Here is a 24,424-nt window from a genome sequence, read left to right as displayed (position 1 = left end):
GGGCAGAACAGTGTGCTCGTACTTTCCACACGCCCCCGTTTTAATCTATAGCCCTCATATTAGTCCACCACATCATATCCACGATTTCCAAAAATCAATGTCAGTGTGTCGCTTATTAAGGTATAAATAGACCGCATGTAAACCCACAGGAGTGGCTGCCATTTGGCTCATGTCATTTGAATTACCGTTCAGGGAAGCATCTGAGTGGAAGAGCCCGCCCCAGTATCCGCTGCTGCATCCAACTCGCAACTTCACACTCGGCTTCATTCACACACACTTTTCCCACCGGGATGGAGCCGCCTCAGCCAGCGCGCGGAGCCAACGACGAACACACGCGCCTTCACGCGGCACACATGGCTGCACACTCGTGGAGACTCCTCGCGACGCTCGTGTGGATAGCGACGCTAGTTTCGAGCTCGAGGACCAGGATTTATCCGCCCAACGAAGGTGAGTGCGGAGAGGGACCCGTCCCGTAATTCCTGCTCGCTGCGCGCTGCGCGCTGCGCGCTGCGTCCTGGGACGGGAAGGAGCAGGGGGCGAGTATGCATGAAAGGTCAGCAGTGGAAAAGTTGCGTTTAGGGGGGAAAGAAATCGCAGTTCTTATTTCTTCCAAGTTGCATGCTCTGTCTTCCCGCTGCTGTCATAAACATGTTTTATTTCTTGGATATTTCCACATAATATTGGTCACAGTAGCGCACAGTGTATTGTAGAGTTAAGTGTAAAACACGTAGCCCTTTATTCATGAAGAGTTGAACCTTGAAACTCCTGGTTGTAGTTTCTTTATGATTTGAGTCATTATTAGCCTATAATTAAATGCTAGAGACTATTTATTTGATATCATGTAGCCTATTGGATATGAATTAAAAGTAGTTGCATATCAAATCAAGAGAGAGGAAGATGTCCATATTTGTCCCGAGCTTAGTAGTCATGTATTTAATGGGGTGTGATTAAGTCTCCCAACGCAAAAAAAACATAGTGAACTTATTTATCACTGCAATATGTATTTGTTGTATTTTGTTGAAGCATCGTAGGCTATTTGCCCTTAAACCACCTGCATGTGTTCATGTGCATTTTAGTGACCCTGCTGGACACCAGGACAGTGCCAGGAGAGTTGAAATGGGCAGCCAGTCCTTCCGAGGGAGGGGTGAGTGGGAGCTTCATCTTTTTCTTTTTTTTTTTACAGATACACTGTTTACAACCTGTTCTTTGGAAAACACACTCGCTCTATCTCACTCACGCACACTCGTGCACACTTTGGTCTGGGAACTGAAAATAATCATCCCACAGATTTCGAAATGTGCTGTTGTTCACCGAGCCTAAGTGCTAATATGAGATTGCTGGCGTTGCGTTTGGCAAACGAAAAGGCATAAACCAGCTTGTTGGTGGGAGTGATTTTTAAGGGATTTTTTACTACCATGCAGTTGCCAGGATGAATCCCTTTAAATATCTCTTTTGTATCGCATCCTCTCATCTTTTTGTACTTGTTGTTGGTACATTGTGATCTGCCATCTATGTCCTCCCTCTCTCTCTCTCTCTCTCTCTCTCTCTCTCTCTCTCTCTCTCTCTCTCTCTCTCTCTCTCTCTCTCTCTCTCTCTCTCGCTCCGTTTTGCTCTGTGTCTCTCTCACTTCTTTGTTGGTTTAAGAGTTATTGGTGAACTTGACACTTATTTCTTCAGTCGCCATGCTCTCATTCTCTCAAATGCTTCTTGATTGACGGGGTCCTGGTCTGCACGCACTGAGCTTTTGATTACAGCCCCCACCACCCCCCCACCTTCCGCATCCCTCAGCTACACACACCAGCACACACAATAACACCATCTCTGTATGGTCGGGGAAAAGCTTCTTTTTTTTTCCATTGACAGCTGTGATTTCTGTCTGCTGACAAAAGAAACTAGACAAGGAGGCATCATAGCCCACGAGAGCTCCTTTCTCCACCGCGCTCTCCCGAATAAACACATACGCTGCACAGGAACACACGTATAAACAGACAAAGACTTGACCTTGTGTTCTCCGTACTGTAGGAGTGCACAGTTACAGCTACGAGCTGGCCGATAGATACAAAAAACAAATTATGAACTTGAAATCAGAAAAAGTTTCGGTCAGATTTACAAGAAAATGAAGCCTATGAAACATTTACTGCAGTTTCTGCCAACATATACACTGATATTAATTCATCGATATATCTCTGATAAGCCAGTATCAGCCCATGAGATCGATTAGACATGCCCTCAAACACCCCCCACCGCCCCGCCCAACACACACACATGCTGTCTTTCTCTGACTCTCCCTCTCTTTTTCTGTCTGTGGACACGGTGCATTTAGTGTGTATACAGCTCTCACCAGAGCGGATTATTATTCAGTGGCAATAAAAAGCCAATTTGGAGTTGGGAGGCTAAGCGGTCATTTGGAGGGTCACAGTACAAGGCAAATAGTCAGCTGCATTGAGATGGATGGTGCAGTGAAGGTTGAGCCTGCTTCTCTTGGATGGAAACGTGCTTGTAAAATCCTTGGAGTCGCAAACAAATCTGAACCACTGTCCACTGCAGGATACTGATGCGAAAAGGAAATGTTGCTCTCCAGCTTCAGAAATGTGCTTGAGTTTGTTTTGCTGTTTTTGTGAGGACCATCATCTCCTCAAGTGTTTAGAAAAAGAAGATAAGTTTGCACCACAGGGAGTGTGTTTTTCTGCCTTGTTAGTTTTTAGAAACCCTTTCTTGTTGGTGCATTCAAGACTGAAACTTGAGAGTCAGCAAACCATTTGCATCCTTATCAGCAGCATCACTTAGAAGCGTTGTCACTTGGCACCTGATTATTTCATTTTCTTGAATAAGAAAATGTTTTGACCTTCTCTTAACTGCCTTTCCACACAACAAACAAACACTTTTGCCAATTTATGTATACAGTTTTAATGTTCATGTTGATAGAGCATCTGTTCTGATGACATCTTTTGAAACTGTGACCTCTAATACAGGATACACAGTGTCTCATCCAATTGCATGTTTGTTTGCAGTGGGAGGAGGTGAGTATAATGGATGAGAAGAACATCCCCATCAGAACGTACCAGGTGTGCAATGTCTTGGAGCCCAATCAAAACAACTGGTTGAGGACAGACTGGATCCCACGGTCCGGCGCTCAGCGGGTCTACGTCGAAGTCAAGTTCACCCTGAGAGATTGCAACAGCCTTCCCGGGGTCACCGGCACCTGCAAGGTATCAGACAACATCCTCAGACTGCCGTGACGGAGCGTGGCGATCATTGTACGGTTCCGCAGCGGTAGAAAGTTTGAACAAAACTAGATGACGACAAGGATTTCCGTTAAAGACTTTACTTCTTTGTCATGTTAACTTTTATGCTAATTAGTCCATGGCAGGCCGCTGCTAATGGTGCTTTATCATATATTACAGCTACTGGTTATTCAAGCACAAATTAAGAGACGAGAGGAGAGCTGATGATGATAAATAGACGCCTCGGTCTTTTTCTTTCTGTCCCTTTCGTCTTGCAGGAGACATTCAATCTGTACTACCATGAGTCTAACGAAGACAGAGAGAGCTACATCAAGGAGAGCAGCTTCATTAAGGTGGACACCGTGGCAGCAGACGAGAGCTTCACACAGGTAACGCCGAACAACTGAGTCAGGCTTTGAGTTCTTTAGCTTCCCTCCTCCACTCACTTTAATTTGCTCTTATCTTGGAAATAAAAATCCCTGCGGCACTTAGCTGTACATTTTTTTATTTGTTTTACAAGCACTTCTATCTTGGATGTCCATCCTGCTGTTCCAGGAATGCTGGCTGGGTGCTTTTGCCTCATACTCACAAAAGGAAACTGACTGATTTTAGCATTGTAGGCATCACAGTTTATTTTACCTTTGCAGTCAATAAAAGTCAATCTGGACTTGAGTCAAATGCTGAAAATGTGAAGATCAGCCATGGTTCAATTGGGACTCCTACTCCTGGTTGAACTAGCAAATTAGCAAATTAATAAGGGGCCGGCACGGTTTCCTGCACATTTCATTAACAGACCTCCTTTCCACCCAGGTGGACGTCGGTGACCGCATCATGAAACTGAACACCGAGGTGCGAGACGTGAAGGTCACCACCCGGAAGGGTTTCTACCTGGCCTTTCAGGATGTCGGCGCCTGCATCGCTTTGGTTTCCGTCCGCGTCTTCTACAAAACCTGCCCGCTCACCATCCGCAACCTGGCAACGTTTCCCGACACCGTCACCGGCGCCGACACCTCTTCCTTAGTGGAGGTCAGGGGGTCTTGTGTCAACCAATCCGAAGAGAGAGAGGAGCCTAAAATGTACTGTGGTGCTGATGGAGAGTGGCTGGTTCCTATTGGTGGATGTTTCTGCAGCCCAGGATATCAAGAGAAGGGTGGTGCGTGTAAAAGTAAGTGAAGCTGGGTGCCTTCAGAGCTGCTGCCCCAAAATGTGCTGTTCTGTGTTGTGGTCTGACTGTTTCATTTTCTATAAACTCCCCTTGTGTTGCCACCAATTGAACAAGCCTCCGCTTACAATGGAAAACAGTGTCAGATTTGGGTAGGAATTAACACCTGCTTGATCGCTCTGTGGATCGTGTTGATTATTTCTCAAGAGTATTTATATTTAGAGTCGGTGTCGTCTTAAAGGGCTTAACACATGGTTGCAAGAATATTTACAACACCACATTACATGAATCAATGTTGATGGGTTTTTTTCACCTTTGACAGAAAGGTAGTGACTTGAATCAGAAATGTCTTCTGGGCCAATACAGTTTGGAGAGGTTGGCAATACAACACGATGTTACAAATCTCAATCAATTTAAGTAGCACTATGAAATACGTCTTTTTTATAACTAAAAAGCAAAGTCTGTCCTTTCAATATCAATTTGCTAGAAGATGGTTAACTTAGCTCAGTAGGAAGACTGGAAACAGGAAACAGCTAGCCTGGTTCTGTCCGAAAGTAACAAAATCTACCGCCTCAAAGCTCATTAGTTAACATGTTCTATCATATGGACACCACTCTGGTTGCCTGGCAACGACACAGTAACAACAAGACACTAGAAAGTTACTGCATCCAGTCCAGAAACAGACACACCAAATAATGTTTACATATTGTGTATAATATGTAATGTGTTAGCTTAACTGTGTGGGTGCGCTAGCTGTTTCCAGTCTTTGTGCTAAGCTAACTGTCTCCAGACTGGCACATTTTTTTATTCCGTCCTTCATGAATCTGTACTGGTTGTATAACAGTCAAAAAATAGCCCCCAGCTACTAAGATATAAGACAATATCATACAAATTCAATACCCTCAAGATAATGCTAGTGTATCTGCTATCTGTGTTTTTGAAGCTCTCAGGTCTCAGGGTGAGGTGTGCTGACATAACAAACAAGCCATCTGGACCAAAATGTCTTTCTATCACTTACAAATCTGGTCTGAACTTTACGGTTAACAAATGTCCAAGCTGTTCACACACACCTCTCACCAACATACATGTGGCGCGGGTGACGTGTACCGCTTGGAAGCGCCTCGTTGCGACAGTGAAGACAACTGAATGTGCGCGTTTGTGCGAGGATGCGGGGGGACGGGGGACAACAGACTCGGCGGAGACACTTTTACAACATGGCTTCACTCCCTCTATTCAGTCTCATACACAACAGACACACAAGATGCTCTCACGCACACATTCACAGATGCACAACAGAGACGAGGCAGTGCGACTCACTGATCTGCTGCCTCCGTTTTATTTATGAAGCCTATCCCAGCAGGCTAATTGTATAACAAACAGACCCATAATTCAACCAGAAAAGAAGAGGCGCAGAGCAGGAGAAAGGCAAAAGATGGACATAAAGAGAGCAATGCAGTTAGTGCCAGTTGGCGCTAAAGAGAGGAGGGTGGGGGACTTGACTTTTTTCTCTCTTTGCAATAAGAAGAGCAGTAGCCAAAATGTGTGTGATAAATGTTCTCTAAAACCTTCCCTCCGTTTGTTGTGTCTGAAAAGAGGAGGAGGTTTTGCGGGGTGGTCCCTGAAGGCTGAAAGATGTTCCTCCTCAACTAGATTTAGGAGAGACCCCTTGACTCCGTTGAACCTCCAGCAGATGTGAAGTGCCATCTATCTGCTGCTCTCTCCTCCGTCTCCGCGCTCTAGCTGCCTGTCAGGTTGTTGGCCGGCTCGGCTGCCTCAGTGGAAATCCATCAAAGTCCGGATGAATAGCCGAACGCCGCTCAGCGAAACTCTGACCCTGCAGTATTGGATGGGACGCCTTAACACTTCTTCCATTTTAAGTTTTGAAATTCGCGGAGAGAAAGAGAGGGCAGCGGGGGGAGGGCAGCGTGGGATGGAGAGAAAAGGCAGATAGTTTTGAGAGGAGATTTAGACGATCTGTCTCTCCTCCCGTCACCGATGTCAAAAGGTTTTTGGCTCTTATAGACTCACATGCCTTCACTCAGTGAATATAACAGACACAGAAGTGAATCTATAGCCATCTGGACAGAAACTTGTGACTGTGGGTAGGTTCATGCTGAACAATGCAGAGTGCAGAGAAAAAGGAGTCATGTATCCTCACTTCATGCACCAAAAAGCTTAAAGGAATAGTTCAACATTTTGAGAAATCAGCTCATTTGCTTTCATGAAACAGTCCTGTATATTTAAACCCCCTGCGTGACAACAACTTGTTGTTTCTTCATATCAAACAAACAAGATATAACATGTTTATCAGTGAGTTTATGAGCAGAGCCAGTCTAGCTTGATAATTGCAAATACTTGTATTTCTCAAAACATCAAATGATTCCTTGAATTTAATCTATTAAATACCTTGATATAAGTCCAGACCTTCTTGGTTAAAAACCATGAAATTGTGTAAATGAGGCTAAATTATAGACATTGTTTATTCAGCATTGTGTGTCTCGTAAAATATTTTTACATTCTTGTCTGAATCATATGTCCTGTCAGATAGATTTTTATTTACAGCAAAATGTATTATTATTTATTCAATAACATTTTTCTTTTGCTTTGTCCTGGTGCAACAACCCCAGTTTGCTTCTGAGTAGATATTTTTACCATCTGCCTTGTGCTTTTGCCTTTCTAACTCATTTTAGCATTCCCTAAAAAGTCCCGTTGAATTGAACTGAAACAAGAGTCGACTGATTTAAAGTGGTGAAATGTGAAAAGTTCATTTTCACTGTTGACACGGAGTAATGAGGATGGAGAGGATGAGAGGAGAAGGTCTGGAGAGGAAGAAGGGATTAGAAGTTGAATGGGGCGAGAGGGGGATTGAAAGAAGGCCACTGACAGCAGAAGGCATTAATACAGGGGCAGCCCCTCCCCCGCTGGGGGTTCGTCGCCGGCTGTAAAGGAGACGAGTAGAGACACACAAGAGAGAGGGAACTCCCCCTCTTTTCTAAGCCCCGTGGTTAAGACCGAGGTCATGACTGAGCCTGATGAAGACGTCAAAAACTCTGACTGACAGCCCCCACACACACACACACACTCATACCGAGAGATTTGAGCTAGAGGGTGCAGGGTCATGACCGAGGTAGATGAAGCCGTCAAAGGTTTGACAGCTGCGATCCGTCTGGGAGGATCGGAAGCGAAGGGAGGAGAGACGAGAGGAGAGAAAACAACAGGGAGAATTTGAAATGTGAACGGCCGGAGATGAGAGAATGAAAGAGGAGCCTTCTGCTTTTTGTTTCACTGTCTCTGCACCGGCCTCCTTCTTTTCTGTCATCTGATTCTGCTCACCGCCTGGGAGTGTGTGTGTGTGTGTGTGTGTGTGTGTGTGTGTGTGTGTGTGTGTGTGTGTGTGTGTGTGTGTGCGTGTGTGCGTGTGTGTGTGTGTGTGTGTGTGTGTGTGTGTGTGTGCGTGTGTGCGTGTGTGCGTGTGTGTGTGTGTGTGTGTGTGTGTGCGTGTGTGCGTGTGTGTGTGTGTGTGTGCGCGCGTTCCCCTGCATCCAGAGAGATTTCACGGTTGTGCTTCTTTCCAACGCACCTGCAGAGTCTCGTCAACAGCAGAGAGCGTTTGGAAACGAGTGAGATGAAAAGAGCGAGAAGAGAGAGAGAGAGAGGCAGAGAGAAAGATGGCCACACTCAAACAGAGAGAGAGAGAGATGACAGAAAGAAAGAGTGAGCGGATGATAGAAAGAGTGCGTAATCGCTGCATTCAGTCCCTCTAATTATTGCATCGCATTTCTGGACTCTGGACATGTTGGATTGCTGATTTAGTGTGTGTGTGTGTGTGTGTGTGTGTGTGTGTGTGTGTGTGTGTGTACTGTATCTCTGATTTTCTGCCTAACAAAGCCCTCCCTCCGATATAGTCAAAGTTGGAGGCCTGCCCAGAAATGCCCAGAGTGTGATGGAGCAAACAGAGAGGGAGGTGTGTGTGTGTGTGTGTGTGTGTGTGTGTGTGTGTGTGTGTGTGTGTGTGTGTGTGTGTGTGTGTGTGCACGTATGTGCAGGTGACAGAGCCTGCAAAGGAATGGCACCAGTGAATGTCTGAAGTAAGCCAAACCCAGGGGGGGGTGGGGGTGCATTCCACACACACAATCAGAGAGTGTGTGTGTGTCTATTGTGTGCGTCTCCCAGGTTGTTGTTAATAGAGAGGTTTGCCAGCTCCACCAGCCCGTCTGTGGCTCCCTGGCATCGCAACAAGCCCCGCTCTCTCTGTCTCTCTCTCTCATTATCCCTCCTTTCTCTTCTCCAACTCTTCTCCCTGATCCACGGTCAGGGGTGGGGGGGTTGCTACTGCTGCTGGCAGGGGGGTGATCTGTGTGTGATGGGGAGGGGGGCATTGTTGTAGAACCCTTTTCACATGCTAATGTTCTCGGCAGCCACACACACACAAATCCACACACTCTTCTCTTCAAACCACCAGTTTTTGTGAGTGTTTAAATGTAGACAGACGTAAAGCTGTGGCCACGGCCGAGCACATTCCCCGGTTTTAAATGCAGAACGATGCGATGTGGCTGCTGTGAGATATGAGATGATGATTTGATAGCGAGCTCTGTAGGAATGTGGGTTTCCTGGAGAGCCCGCTGTGCTTTCAGCAAAGACATACAGTCGGGAAAAGATAAGAGTCTTATCTCCGGGCATTTTTTTTCCTGTGGGTTTTAATTAACAGGGCATGACCCCTGTGATTAATAGTGTCCCTCCTCCTCGCCCGCCGGTCTATCAATCCGTCCGTCCATCCGTCAGTCGTTCCCACCCTCCATCCATCACCGAGACAGGTGTCACAGTGGAGCGGCCGGGGGTACTTCCTCCCATCTACACCCCTCTGCTGGGAAGGAACAAGGGATGATGACAGATAACATGGGGTCAAGGAGAATACACACACACACACACACATATACAGTGAGCCGACAAGGCTCTTAGTCAGATTTCCAGTGAGCTGCATTTGCATTTTAGGTAGCAGATGAATGCATATGCAAATGCCAACAATGCTGATAGTAATCAAAGGGCACCTTCCCCTCCACTTCTCTCTCTCCTGCTTCACTCCTTTCTTTCTCTCTTTATCTCTCGCTCCTTGTCACTCTTTTCCTCTCACCGTCTCCCCCAGCCAACCTTCCCTCCATCCCTTACCCTTTCTCCTGCTCTGCCGCTAACAGGCGCAGCGTGGGCACGCTAGTAGACACGCGCACACATCCATCCCTATCACCTTATCGGTGTGTGTGTGTGTGTGTGTGTGTGTATGGTCGCTCGAACCCCCTCCCTCAAGCTCTGTCCTCAGTAGCGTAGGGTTAATGTTGGGTTAATGACACCCTCATGAGCGTATTCCAGGTCAGCAGCCCTCTCCCCTCCTCTGTTGAAACCAGCGCAGAAAAGAAAGAAAAAAAAGACACAAAGGGCTACAGAGAGAATAGAGACATGTGAGGACACTGGAGGAAGTTTATGGCTTCAAATGCTATGCTCCTTTCTTTCTCTTCCTCCTTCAGTCCGTCCTCTGTGTTGGAGACGAGTATGAGGATTGGGTGGGCCGGAGACAAAAGCAGTGTGCTCCCCCCTGGCAGGGTCTTGTTTAGCCCTATAATCAACCCTTAAGTCCTGTGCAGGTCAAATACTTCTCTCTGTCTTTGTCCCTTTAATTCACCTCCCTTCCCCATCCTTACAGGAGAGTCTTATGACTGTATTTTATATCTCGTTTGAAGATCTCAGCTGACACATGACGATGAATCATTCACCAGATGAAAGCCAGCCTTATCAGCTGCGATTGTGTTTATGAATTTACAAGGTTTGAATGTGTTGCGTGTGCGCTCTTGGTTTGCATCAATATCGAGCCTTAAAAGCCGTTGGTTGGCTTCGTTGGCTTTCCCGAAGGTTTGACACTTGGAAAAGGAGAGCGATATGCAGAGATACAGCAGGAATGAAGGAGAGACACAACGGCGGATAAGTAGAGGTCGAGGAGGAAGTGCGCGGGGAGCGAAGGAGGGAGGTTGTGAAAAATGTGAAAGGGAGGGCAAATGAGTGTGTGAAAGAGCAACTCCATGGTGGCTCACGCAGATGGGGCAGGATGGTTTGGTGTGAGTAGATTATAGAGGGGAGACTTCCTCCCTCTCATCTACTGATGAGAGTGTCATAAAGCACACTGACACACTCGAACACATTCGCACACACACACACATCATTCCCACATTCCTCTCTGCTCCCACCGGGACGTCTTCATCTTCCTTGGAAACGCCAAGGGGTTGGAAAAAAGGAGAGAACCAGGAAAGATGGTGGGATTGAGGAAGGAGAGTGAATAGGGTGTGATGATGAAAAAAAGGTGTCGGAAAAAGTGATTGCAGTGGAAACAAATGAATGATTTTCTTCTGGATTTAAAGAGAGAGAGAGAAAATGGCTCTAACCAGCCACGCTTTGCCATCTCGTTTGCTTCACCAGTGGATGTCAAGCCGTATAATTAGGCACTCATTTATTGTATTGTTGCACTGTCAATGCATGAATTCCTTGGTATACAGAGAGAAGATATACCCCCCCCCCCCCTCTCTCTCTCTCTCTTCATCTGTTTCTCCTCTTTCATATATTTAAATGTCACTTGCATTTGTGTTGGCGTTGGAGTTTTGATGTATTCAGTTCCGTGTTCATTGTTTCTGGGTTCTGTGAGTGGGAGCTCATCAGTAAGTGTTCATTTAGGTGTTTCATTCTTTGCTCATCAAAATCAAAGATAAAAGAAGTCATCGTGCCCCTCCCCCATATCTATTTCCCTCTACATTCTCCTTTTCACTTGTTTGTCTTTGGATGGAAATGCAGTCCATGTGTCGTTTAGCTTGTTGTCCGGGCCGTCTCAGCTGTCAATGTGGAAGAAAACAAAGACTGTATCAAGGGTCAGGGGTCAGCTGATCTGAAGTCAGTGTTGACTACTCTGCATGCAGCCCACATCAGGGAGGACTTTAATTACTCTAAACATGGATTTCTTTTTCTTTAAAGGAATCCTGTTGAGTGTTTTTCACCCAAACATATCTGACTGCTTTTCTTGATTAATTGATAAAGTTTGTTCTATAAAAAGCAGCAGCTGTTGTTTAAATTACTTAATTTGTCCAACCAACTAAAACAACAAAACCTCAAAGCAAAAAAACAGGAAATGCTTTAATTTTATGAGTATAAGTACTGAATGAATTTGGCTTTTTTTTTACTTGAACAATGAATTGTTTAATCATTTATTTTCTATTATATCTTTTTCTATTATATCGATGAATCACTTCAGATCTTGTAAACATATTTTTAGTCGATATGCATTTGATAGCTGAGCTTGAAATACAAGTACTGTGTTCTGTTCATAGTAACATGTTCATTTTACAAGTACTTTTTCGTGTTTCTCATAAAGTTTGTGTTAATGTGACCGGCTGTAATTGACACTTTGCTGTTGCTGTCGTGTGTGGCTAAGCATTGTTGGAGACGTAAATCTGTCTTCCTCTGTCCCTCTGCAGCCTGCTCTGTGGGTTTTTACAAGGCCAAGTCTTCAGCTGCAGGATGCTCCAAGTGTCCTCCACACAGCCACTCGCTGAGAGACGGGGCGGCGGTCTGCGACTGCCACTCGGGATTCTTCCATGCCGACGGCGACCCTCCCTCCATGGCTTGCACCCGTAAGAAACACACACACACACACAGCCTAATAACACACAGTTTATACGTGTGGGCATTGCGTGCAAATAAAAGCAAAAAGGCATCCTCATTGTCTCTAGCAACCTCTCTATCTCTACCAAACAGAGCGAGACGCAAACTTGTCTGAATGCCACCCCTGTTTCATGATCCCATTACTTATGACTAAGCCACCATCTACATCCTGTCTGCTAGCGATAAGTAAAGACATTGAGAAGTGAATAAATGTCCTCTCTCTCTCTCTCTCTCTCTCTCTCTCTCTCTCTCTCTCTCTCTCTCTCTCTCTCTCTCTCTCTCTCTCTCTCGCTCTCTTCGTGTCTCTGAGTAGTTCCTGTGTGACAGACTCGGAGACCTTGGTCTGTGTGTCATAAACTTAATTATGCCTATATACAGCACATGGTTTCCTTGGCCTGGGAAAAATGAAAACACACACACACACACACACACACACACACATGCAGCACACAAAAAAGGAATACCACAGAAGAAAACACCAACCCATCAAAAACATCTCTGAACAGTATGGTGTTGAGTCTGATGCCAGATGTCTACATTTCAACGCATGCCAACAGCCGCCCCCCGCCATGCACCCCCGTGTACTCCCCTCCCCCGTTATGTGCAGTATAGAATGTAAACTTGTCCCATGTATCGTCTCCACAGAGCCACCGTCAGCCCCACAGCAGCTTATCTCCGTGGTGAACGAGACCTCGGTGGTGTTGGAGTGGGCCCCCCCTCGCCGGCTAGGTGGACGAAGTGACACAAGCTACAGTCTTGAGTGTCTCATCTGTCAAACGGGGAGCCGCGGTCAGACCGGCAGTAAAGCCCTCCCCAGGAATCGCAGCATCTCGCAGCCTGAGGCTCAGCACAGCGGCCTGGGGATGCAGTCAGACCAAGGGATCGTGGGATCTGAAGTCCAGTCAGGGCGAGGCGTCTACCAGAGCCGACCGGTACCGGGAGATTACCCGAGGCCCGGCTCGGGCTCCATCTCTGGCTCCCAGCTCTGCCTCCCCTGTGGCTCTGATGTACTCTTCTCTCCCGACCAGTCCGGCCTGAAAACCACCAGGGTGGTGGTGAGCGAGCTCAGGGCGCACACACATTACACCTTCATCGTCCACGCACGTAACGGGGTCTCCCTGGCCAGCGGCGCAGGGGCAGCCCAGAGTGTGTCTGTCACCGTCACCACCAACCAAGCCGGTGAGAGGAAGTGTTTGAGTGTGATAAATGTGTTGTTTGTTGCAGCAACACAAAATGTGCTTATAGATGTTGACCATAAGTGGGTCAGCACAATGCAAACTGCTGTTCACAGCACGCCGGCCCACAGGGAAGCATGGCCCCATGGGTAATGTTCAAAACCGTGGAAGCATGTTATGAACAAACCCGGTGTGGAACTACATCCTTCCACCCTAAACACTGTTGAAATAAGTGATAAAGGAAATATATTTAGATTATTTTTAAACATTTATATATTTTAAATATATTTTCAGTGGATCTTAAGGGTGCTTATGCCATACATTTTTTTCTGAAATTTTGTGAATTAATTTTGAGCAATAAGTAATCAAAATAAGGAAACATTTCAGATACATTTAAAAAGAAAAACTGACTCAATTAGATTTTAAAAGCAGCCTTGCATTTAAATAGATTTGAAAACATTTGCATACAATTTTAAATGCAGTTCAAATAAATTCGCACCACTTTTTCAAACACAATTGGCCACATTTAATAATATATGAAAATATCATATATTGCAAATGTACATAGTGCTACAATAGAGCCTAAGTGAAGAAAACTGATGTTGAACATCAGCATCAACACTGGTGAAGCTACAAGAAGACACTGTTCTTGCTTTGTCTCAACAGAAAACTCTTGCTCTTACTATCACTGTCATAGTTGCCATAGTTATTACTCTGTCCTCCTACACGTAACAACAGCTGAATTAATTATAGGGGTGTTCGCAAGAGGATGTCAGAAAGCGTTCTGGGAACTGCAAATCACTGACTTAAATACAAATAGTCAGAGCGTGTTGAAGGGAAAGCAGATCCGAGGAAGAAGTAAATGACAACACCACATAGCAGAACAGTTGAAACATGACAGCGTCTGTGGAACGGAGGGGGTTTCGCTCGGTCAGCTCTTGACCAAGTACGTGTGTGAAAACCATCCAGATTTTATGGCGTGTTTCATTTTAGTTGTGAAGGTGTCAGCTGGTGTGTGGCGCTCCTCACACATGCTCTCAATTTTGTTTTCAGTATGTGCTTTTTCTTTTCTTTTCTTTTTTTGCACGCCGTTACATCTCGACTGTCATTGCTTTAAGTCTTTTACGGTGGCATTTAGAAAACGGCACACCTGCTTAGTTCCCAGGTGCCCCGAGGGAAATAACTTCGCTGTGTGTGCACAGCATGAGAACTGACTGGGATTTGTCAAGTCCAACCTGCACCGCCATATGGCCCAATATCATATGAACAGCCACAAAGGAGGACAAACTCCGTAAAGGGAGGGGGGGATGAAGGGGTGTTAGAGGAGAGAGAGAGTGGAGGTCTCTGCTGAATAGGAAGGAATGAGATTTAGGTCAGATCTCAGGTGCACTGGGTCAAACACCATACATGCCTTTTGAATTCTGTGAAACTATTATATATTATTATCTTATTAGCCATATAATAATAATAATATAATGGTAATATACACAGTATGTCACTTTACAAAGTTATACTATTACCTAAATGATGTCTCTCTCCCTCCCAGCTCCCTCTCCCGTGTCGTCCGTCCTAGCCACCGACGTCACCAGGCACAGTTTGTCGTTGTCGTGGCAACAGCCCGATCGACCCAACGGGGTCATCCTGGAATACGAGGTCAAGTTCTATGAAAAGGTGAGGTGCCCGCAGGTTAATGCAGCTCAGGCAGCTGTTTGGAATGCCAATACGTTAGCACGCTGTATGTTTTTCACCGTCGGCGACGACGGATTTACGGTCAGGCAGTGAAAAAGAGCCCCTTCTTTTTGTCCCATCTAATCAGGATCAGAAAGAGAGGTCCTACCGCATAATGAGGACCTTCTCTCGGAGCGTCGATGTCACAGGTCTCAACCCTCTCACTGTGTACGTGTTTCATGTGCGTGCTCGCACAGCTGCCGGATACGGAGAGTTCAGCCTCCCTTTTGAATTTGCCACCAATTCAGGTATTCCGAGTGTAACATTCAGGAGCGTTGCATTAAAGTTTATTCTGACAAAGTTTCCAACTTTCTGGCTGGTGGTGACCTTTGTGTCCTTCCCTGTTAGATCCCTTTCCTCTGATTGGAGAAGGAGTGAACTCAGCCTTCCTGCTGCTGTCTGTCAGCGGGGTCGGACTTTTACTGCTGATATCTGCAGCTGTCTTCATCATTAGCCGCAGGTACACACACACACACACACACACACATACAGGCATCCATACAGGCATCCATACAGGCAGGCATGCTCACATGTAGCTACGTTGGTGAGTTGTTTTCCCATCACTGACGAGCTTCCTCTGCTTTAACTACTGCTTTTGACCAAAACTGCCACAATGCCCACAAACAATATCTCCCCCGCTATTGTGTGGCTAAATAGTGTGTGTGTGTGTGTGTGTGTGTGTGTGTGTGTGTGTGTGTGTTACCTGGAGCTTTTAAAGGGGATTAGAGTGGAGACAGTGATAATCCCTTTGTCCCTGACTTGTCATTACTGTCTCTTCAGCAGCACAGTTTGTGTGTCAGCTTCCGCTGACGTGTACACTCTCACACACACACACACACACATGCCCACACACACACACACACAAACACACACACACACACAGACACACCTGCTCACCCACAAAGGTGTTTTTGACAGTTTCTTTGTTTAATAGAAAACACCTTTTATCTTGTGCTACCCGAGGCATCGCCCCTCCTCCCGCTCTCCCTTAAATGCTTTCATCTCCTCGCCCCGTGTCTTTCCTGCAGCTCGTTGCTCTCTGTTCTCATTGTCATGGCTTTCTCTGGCGGCAAAAAGAACCCCCCAAAATCCAGTGAATTCAAAGTGTTAAAAAACATGTGTGACAAAGTTCAAAACAATGTGAATTTTGTCAGTTCAGTGGCGACGTTTAGAGTGAATCTCTGACACACAGACAGTCCGTGTCTTTTCTATGCCTGTGTGTTAAAACTTGTTATGTCTCATCAGGAGGAGCAAGTACAGTAAAACAAAGCAGGACTCTGAGGAGGAGAAACATCTTAACCCAGGTACTTCACACATACATATACTGTACAAGAAAAAAAGACAGATGACAGATGGATGCTCTTTTTCTCTTAGATCCACTTGCACATATCTTACGCACATGCTGTCAAGACATTTACATAACATATGCAGCAGCAGTTATACAACTCAGATTTCACACCATCCCCTGCATCCGTTGTCCTTCTCCACCTCCACCTCCACCTCCTCCTCCTCCTCCTCCTTGTTTCCTCTCCTCGCCTGCCTCTCCTTTTTGGCAGGAGTGAAAATCTATGTGGACCCGTTCACCTACGAGGACCCCGATCAGGCTATCCATGAGTTTGCCAAGGAGATTGATGTTAGCAGTATTCACATTGAGAGGGTTATTGGCATGGGTAAGCCTGGCATTGGTGCTCACACACACACACACACACACACACACACACACACACACACACACACACACACACACAAACCCACACACACACATGCTCCTTGGCGCTCACACTGCTGTTTGCTCTATGCGTGTAGGAGAGTTTGGGGAGGTGTGCAGCGGTCGGCTGCGTGTTCAGGGAAAGAGGGAGATCTACGTGGCCATCAAGAGTCTGAAGGCCGGATACACCGACAAACAGAGGAGGGACTTCCTGTCTGAGGCCTCCATCATGGGCCAGTTTGACCACCCGAACATCATCAGGCTGGAGGGCGTCGTTACAAGATGTGAGTTGCAATGACGCATGTGGAAACACGTAGTAGCATTTAGGTGTATGTTGTGGTTGAATATGTCTAATGATTTACCCGTTTAGGTAAGCCTTTGATGATCATAACAGAATACATGGAGAATGGATCCATGGATGCTTTTCTTCGGGTAAAAGGCATTTTATTTTTCATAAATCAAGCTGTTAGCAGCATTTTATTCCATTGAACTGAAATGCACCAAATCACAGATAAAAATGCACTCCCCCGTGACATATCTGCTATCTTTCAGCGTCCATATTAACCCGCTCTCCTGTTTCAGAAACACGACGGCCAGTTCACGGTGATCCAGCTGGTCGGCATGCTGCGCGGCATCGCCTCGGGTATGAAGTACCTGTCGGACATGAGCTACGTCCACCGAGACCTGGCGGCTCGAAACATCCTGGTCAACAGCAACCTGGTGTGTAAGGTGTCTGACTTTGGCCTGAGTCGAGTTCTGGAGGACGACCCCGAGGCCGCCTACACTACAAGGGTAAGACACTCACAGGAGTCACGTATACATATACATAAAATCTATGCACGTTTATTGTTTAAAGCGTCCTTTGACAAATATTTATAATAGACTATAGATAAAAATAATCCAAAATAACTCTTTGAAGCTTTGAAAATAATTTTTCAAATTCAAGAATTTTACCCAGGGACTAGGAAGGAACCTTTTGAGGAACTTAATGCCTTTTGACCAGGGGCCAATTTAAGGTCCAGGGACATTTTGCCCCCAAAAGGTCGGGAGGTCGTACTTTCTGGAAGAGTTTTTTGCAGTGGTGACTGACACTGACACAATCATGCACAGCCCTGCTGCTTAAACTTGCCCACCGCTTCAAGTATTCATTAAGGACCATTTTTGGATGAGGGGAAAGCATCTCTCTTAGGTTAGGCTTCGCTGCCGGCTTCGTGACTCATTTAGAAAAAGACGGAGAAAAAGAGAGAGTTCAGGCGAGCTGAGAGGGCTGAGACTATTATTAGTATAAAGAGACAAAAAAAATGATCGTTTCATGGCAGTTATGTTATAATGAACCAATAAACTAGCATCAAACACTCAACGACCCTCCGCTGCGTTTCATTCAACATTCATCAGTAGATAATATGCAACGATAAATGTGAGACAAAAGACTTTTTTTCAACGTGTTTTTTCTATGAAGCCGGTGAGCACAATGAACTGCAGGCTGCAGAGTGTGTTTAGCCTGCGACTACCAGCAGACCTCGTCCCTTGTCAGCTTTTTCATACGTCAGCAGACTAGTTTGCCTAATCTTGGCAGGTCTTTAGACTGCTATGGAAACGCAGCCTACAATAGGCTGAAGGAACCTTTTAGTTCCTTTAAGAAGTAGTCCCGGGCCCAACATGATCAGGAACTTCTTAGTGGAAACGCATGCTATTATTCACTGATCTTAAAAGACTTTTGCTACTGTTTTAGGAGGCCACCGGGACTTATCTTTCCCCTGGAGGGAAGATCCCCATCAGATGGACGGCTCCGGAGGCCATAGCCTACAGGAAGTTCACCACGGCCAGCGATGTGTGGAGTTACGGCGTCGTCATGTGGGAGGTGGTCTCATACGGAGAGAGACCCTACTGGGACATGAACAACCAGGACGTGAGGCATTTTGATATCAGATTATATCATCATTTCAAGGAATGATTGATTTTGCTCTAAAACATGGATTGCTCTCAGATATTAAAAGAAAATTCAGCTTGTTTTAGTTCCAGCCATTAATCTCTGCTCGCCAGCTTAATTGCTTACTTGAAGGGCAATCTTTGGAAAAATAATTTGGAAATGAAAACAAAAGTCACTCAAAATGTTTTCACAATGTGTCACAAGTGGCCCTTTAAGATCTAATGAACATTTACGTTTATGAAGCAATAACTCACTTTATCTCCCACCATGCACTCTGTTGTGAAGTTATCAGATTTTAGCAATGAGGTTGGGTGCTACAATGGTGTCATAAGTGAAACAGAAGACAGCCTAAATAAGATAAATTAAAATAACACTCAAGGCTCTTGTTATTACCCTGTTTATCATGCTGTTAACCACTAACATTAACATTAATTACTGTCACTGCTGTACAGTACACACATTGGATTTAAATGAACCTTAGAGGGTAGTTGAAATTATTTTTGTAGTAAAAGTATTTAGGATATTTTAAGGGAGGATTTCTGGAGGAAAATAAACTGTCCTCTGTGTGATGTACTGAATTCTGACCCAGTGTCTCTTACCAGAAAATGCTGCTTAGTGTTATCCCTCAGCCGAGTACACACTGTATTCTTTTGAGTTTGAGTTTTTGAGATCTGAGACAAAAAAAATCCTATTTCAGCACAAATTTGCAATCACTTTGCTATCAAAGCTTGTTAAGTTTGAGTAGGTCAAAGAGGCAGTCTGGCATATGGAAATCTTCCCACATGATTGATTTCATCTGCAGTGCAGTTGTTTAAGTTTAAGAAAACTTTTCTGATGAGCCGTTATCTCTAGACCCTCTCTAAGTCTTATTTACTTTGTTTTTCCCCAGAGCAAATTAGTGTTAACTGAGATGCTCCTCTTTTTTTATTTGTTTTAGTGAAACAATGGGAAAAATACTACTCAAACTTCTTTAAACCACATTTTAAGTGGACCTCCATAGCTGTGACCCAATTCAAATATCATACACTAAGACATTTTTGAATATGCAGTATTTGCATAGTGATTTTGCTTATCAACACAGCCAGCACTTGGAGCTGCTGCAGAGATTGGGGCTCATGGAGGCAATTATGTGTATCGCAACGATGCAAATTTGGCAGCTAACTCACCGACTCTATAGCAACATTCTACTTCCTGTTTACATCCCTCAATGCCCCCAGAACTATAGATCTAAAACCTAGAGCATAATTATCCCCCCAAAAGGAGTAAGACAAAGAATAATACAAAATCCATCCATATTATCCTTTTTCATGTTGCATTATAATATTGTTTTTGAAAACACGGGTTCAAAAGGCACTGTCGTCTCAGTTCTTTCTGAGCGTGGAGCCCACAGTATAATGTACAAAGGAAATAGAGGAGCCGCTCACAGCTGCAAAAAATTACAATAAATATGGTGGTGAGACAGCTCTGGAGAGATCTTGGAAAACAACAGAAAAAGCAATAAATCTTCGGCTTCCTTGTTTTTATCAAATTTAATTGCCAGTGGCTTTTCATAGTGGTACTTTGATTGAAGTCTATTGGCGCATATTTATGTAATCATTGACTGCCCAAAACCCTAATGATTTCTTGTATACTAAGTGTAAACTCAATATACTGTAAGTATATAGCAACATGTTACACATATTATGTTATATATAACAACAAGTGGTGTGCCGTGTACTCTATTAGTATGCAGTGTATACTATTAGCGTGCCGTGTACACTATTAGTATGCAGTGTATACTGTTAGTGTGCAGTGTACACTGTTAGTGTGCCGTGTACACTGTTAGTGTGCAGTGTATACTATTAGTGTGCAGTGTACACTATTAGTATGTCGTGTACACTATTAGTGTGTAGTGTATACTATTAGTGTGCAGTGTACACTATTAGTATGCCGTGTACACTATTAGTGTGCAGTGTATACTATTAGTGTGCAGTGTACACTATTAGTATGCAGTGTATACTATTAGAGTGCAGTGTACACTATTAGTATGCAGTGTATACTATTAGAGTGCAGTGTATACTATTAGTGTGCAGTGTATACTATTAGTATGCCGTGTACACTATTAGTGTGCAGTGTATACTATTAGTGTGCAGTGTACACTATTAGTATGCAGTGTATACTATTAGAGTGCAGTGTACACTATTAGTATGCAGTGTATACTATTAGTGTGCAGTGTATACTATTAGTGTGCAGTGTATACTATTAGAGTGCAGTGTACACTAATAGTGTGCAGTGTACACTAACAGTGTACACTAATAGTGTGCAGTGTATACTATTAGTGTGCAGTGTACACTGTTAGTGTGCCGTGTACACTGTTAGTGTGCAGTGTACACTATTAGTATGCAGTGTATACTATTAGCGTGCCGTGTACACTATTAGTATGCAGTGTATACTGTTAGTGTGCAGTGTACACTGTTAGTGTGCCGTGTACACTGTTAGTGTGCAGTGTATACTATTAGTGTGCAGTGTACACTATTAGTATGCCGTGTACACTATTAGTGTGTAGTGTATACTATTAGTGTGCAGTGTACACTATTAGTATGCCGTGTACACTATTAGTGTGCAGTGTATACTATTAGTGTGCAGTGTATACTATTAGTGTGCAGTGTACACTATTAGTGTGCAGTGTATACTATTAGAGTGCAGTGTACACTAATAGTGTGCAGTGTATACTATTAGTATGCAGTGTATACTATTAGTGTGCAGTGTATACTATTAGTGTGCAGTGTATACTATTAGAGTGCAGTGTACACTAATAGTGTGCAGTGTACACTAACAGTGTACACTAATAGTGTGCAGAGTATACTATTAGTGTGCAGTGTACACTGTTAGTGTGCCGTGTACACTGTTAGTGTGCAGTGTACACTATTAGTATGCAGTGTATACTATTAGTGTGCAGTGTATACTATTAGAGTGCAGTGTACACTGTTAGTGTGCAGTGTATACTATTAGTGTGCAGTGTATACTATTAGTGTGCAGTGTACACTATTAGAGTGCCGTGTACACTATAAGTGTGTCATGTACACATTTGTTTGGCATTAGTGAAACATTTTGACCTTTTGCAGGTTTTTCGGGGCCTGCTAAACCCCACCTCTGTCTTCCTTTAGGTGATCAAAGCGATAGAAGAGGGCTACCGCCTGCCTGCCCCCATGGACTGTCCTGTGGTGCTGCACCAGCTCATGTTGGACTGCTGGGAGAGAGAGCGAGCAGAGAGACCCACCTTCAGCCAGATTCTCAACATGCTGGATAAACTCATCCGTAACCCTGGGACCCTGCGCCGGACCGGAGGGGACAGGTACTGTTCATAGGCATTACAGACAATGCATCCAAACATACCCGTTTAATATTCGTACTGTACTCACGCCGACAGTACACCCAGATGATAAGGCTCACATGTACAAGGTGCTCCGTCGATTGTGATTTCACACTCCTATTTCAGTCCTTTACCACCACCAACCTTCCTCTCGCTCGCTCGGTTTTTACAGGCAGACGGCGTCGATGTTGGAGACGGCCGTCGGTTCGGAGGTGTGTGTGTCGGTCCTGCCACAGGTGTGTGTGCCGGTGTGGTCGATGTGTGAGTGGCTGCAGTCCATCGGGTTGGAGAGGTACAGAGACACTCTGGCAGCGGCGGGATACACCAGCCTCGACAGCCTCCTGGCCCTCACACACCAGTAAGTGCACCTTCACGTGAAAATGGACATAACATAGATGAGAGTCAGAATTAGAGGCACCAGTAGTGCATTTACTTGCACACATTAAAGAGGAAGAATAAACTGTATGTTTGCCCATGACTGTGGACGAATAATGTATCTGGCTCTAGTAGGAAAAACAAACTCGTTTGTATGAGGTGATTTTAAGTTCACACAGCCCGTTTCCAGTGTCAGAGAGGTGTCGGGGGGGAACAAGCATCACATTCAGACATCCAGTGGGCACACTTACGCCTTAACAATGTGTCAGGATGTCGCTAGATGTCTTACAGCACTCGTTATATAATTTTACTCTAATTGCCCTATTTAATAAGCGGTATGTATTTCGGGGCTTCGGGTATAGCCAGCGAATCTCCGGTCCAAGTCTTCCTTTTTATCATTTACTGTCCGTTGAGCAACTTAAGACGCGAGACCGGAGTTGAATTTGAGAGGCAACGACTGGATCGTTTCACAAGCTATTTCTTTACCAATAAAAAGCGGAATCATGATCAGATGATAGCCAGCGGGTTTGCATTTCGGCCAATTCTCTCCGCCTCATTTACGCTCCGCATGGACCGATTCAGCAGCCCGCTCTAACGTGATTGGTTACTCAGACCACGAGAGCGCTTCAGATACAAAGTCTTATCCCGATTCTACATAAGAAAGATAATTTCATGAGTAAAGTGAGCAGGTTTCTCTTTTGTCCAACCGTGAAATGCTCTTTTAGTTCAAGGATAACTCTTCTTTCATCTTTTCATCTAAAATCCATAAAAACACATTCAAGAACCAATGAGACATTTTCATTTATTGTAACGATTGTGGCTCTTGGAAATGAATGTAAAACAGCTTTGCATCTGGATATCCATGCTTTACAATTTTATGCATTTTAATAGTTCTGAATAACAATAGAGTTATATGGCGTAAAGGTACACAGTACATCAGGCTTTGGCTACGCAGACAACTTGATAATAGGGTTATAGCGTAATGGGTAGACAGGGTTGGCTAATAATTGTCAGGTTGGTGGTTAAATCCGGCCTCATCCTTTGAACACTTGATGTGACTGTGTGTTTGATCATATGTCTTTGTCTCTGCACCCACAGGGAGATGGACAGACTTGGAATAATCACACCGTCGCACCAGGACATAGTAATTGCTAGCGTGCAGCAAGACATGTTGTCTCAAATGCAGCACATGCAACACACAATGGTTCCAGTCTGAGCCGGAGAACGGATACAAACCTGTTTCAAGAAGAATTTCATTTACCTCATCCATGCACTTTAGAGGGACTTTCACCCGTGGAAATACAAGGAGTGGAGTAAGGAAGGAGAAGAGAGCAGCACTTTTGTGAACTTCCGTCCCGTGGAGTTTTGTAAAAAAAGAAAAAGAAAAACCTTGATCTGGACGTGGCCACAGATAGCATTAAGCTACTGAGAGCTCAGACTGAAGCCTCATCCTCTTATCCAGTTCCTAGTTTTCTTTATTTTATTATCTGTTTTGTGAAGGCTGACACGTTAAGGCTGCGCATAAGCAGAATGGCTTCCACCTTTTTTTTCGTTCGCTGCTTTGGGCTTGACTTGAATAATATGTGTTTTGTGTTTGCTCGTATGTCTGGTTGTGTGTGTGTGTGTGTGTGTGTGTGTGTGTGTGTGTGTGTGTGTGTGTGTGTGTGTGTGTGTGTGTGTGTCTGTGTGTGTGTGTCTGTGTGTCTGTGTGTGTGTGTACATGTACACAACATGGAATCTCCCTTGTCAAGGTGTCGGCTATCTTTGAATATTCTTAATATGCAAAGCTACAAGACAGAGAGAGAGAGGAGCCGGACAGAATGTATCATTGCGAGCTCTTGGTTTCATACTGGAAGATCATACTAACAAACTGTATGATTTGCTTGTGTTTTTTTAATTGTTCTGTTCTTAAACTTAGACTTTTAGACTAGAATGTCGTCCATCCGTGTCAAATGTACATGTGTCTCATTCGATGCTAAGAATTAGCTACATGAAGCATTTTTGTTTATTTATGGTCTTTTTTTAATAGTTTATACATTGTAAAATACAAACACTGAGGAATTATTGTAATGGTT

At 44.6% G+C, this 24,424-nt stretch overlaps 1 protein-coding gene across 1 annotated transcript; it reads left to right on the top strand.

The window, feature by feature from the left end:
* Positions 1-216: 216 nt before the first annotated feature.
* Positions 217-24,424, top strand: LOC311012591 (ephrin type-A receptor 4-A-like). Its single transcript, XM_084008105.1, has 19 exons — positions 217-447; positions 1,077-1,144; positions 3,012-3,209; positions 3,503-3,613; positions 4,035-4,389; positions 11,895-12,050; positions 12,727-13,260; positions 14,803-14,927; positions 15,073-15,232; positions 15,333-15,444; positions 16,230-16,288; positions 16,541-16,654; positions 16,791-16,976; positions 17,063-17,124; positions 17,275-17,484; positions 18,425-18,601; positions 21,769-21,956; positions 22,147-22,332; positions 23,448-24,424. Exons 1-19 carry the CDS (start codon positions 291-293, stop codon positions 23,563-23,565), a joined length of 3,276 nt encoding a protein of 1,091 aa, XP_083864231.1. The 5' UTR covers positions 217-290; the 3' UTR covers positions 23,566-24,424.

Source organism: Eutrigla gurnardus (genome assembly GCF_963514095.1).
Source record: "Eutrigla gurnardus genome assembly, chromosome: 4".
Classification (NCBI taxonomy): domain Eukaryota; kingdom Metazoa; phylum Chordata; class Actinopteri; order Perciformes; family Triglidae; genus Eutrigla; species Eutrigla gurnardus.
The sequence above is the reverse complement of the archived record's forward strand: the minus strand, read 5'-3'. Positions and strand labels throughout refer to the sequence as shown.

Coding starts and splice junctions, on each gene's coding strand:
- LOC311012591 (XM_084008105.1), top strand. CDS start 291: ATGGAGCCGCCTCAGCCAGCGCGCGGAGCCAACGACGAACACACGCGC. Junction 3,614..4,034: donor CAGACGAGAGCTTCACACAG/GTAACGCCGAAC, acceptor CTTTCCACCCAG/GTGGACGTCGGTGACCGCAT. Junction 21,957..22,146: donor CGCCGGACCGGAGGGGACAG/GTACTGTTCATA, acceptor CGGTTTTTACAG/GCAGACGGCGTCGATGTTGG.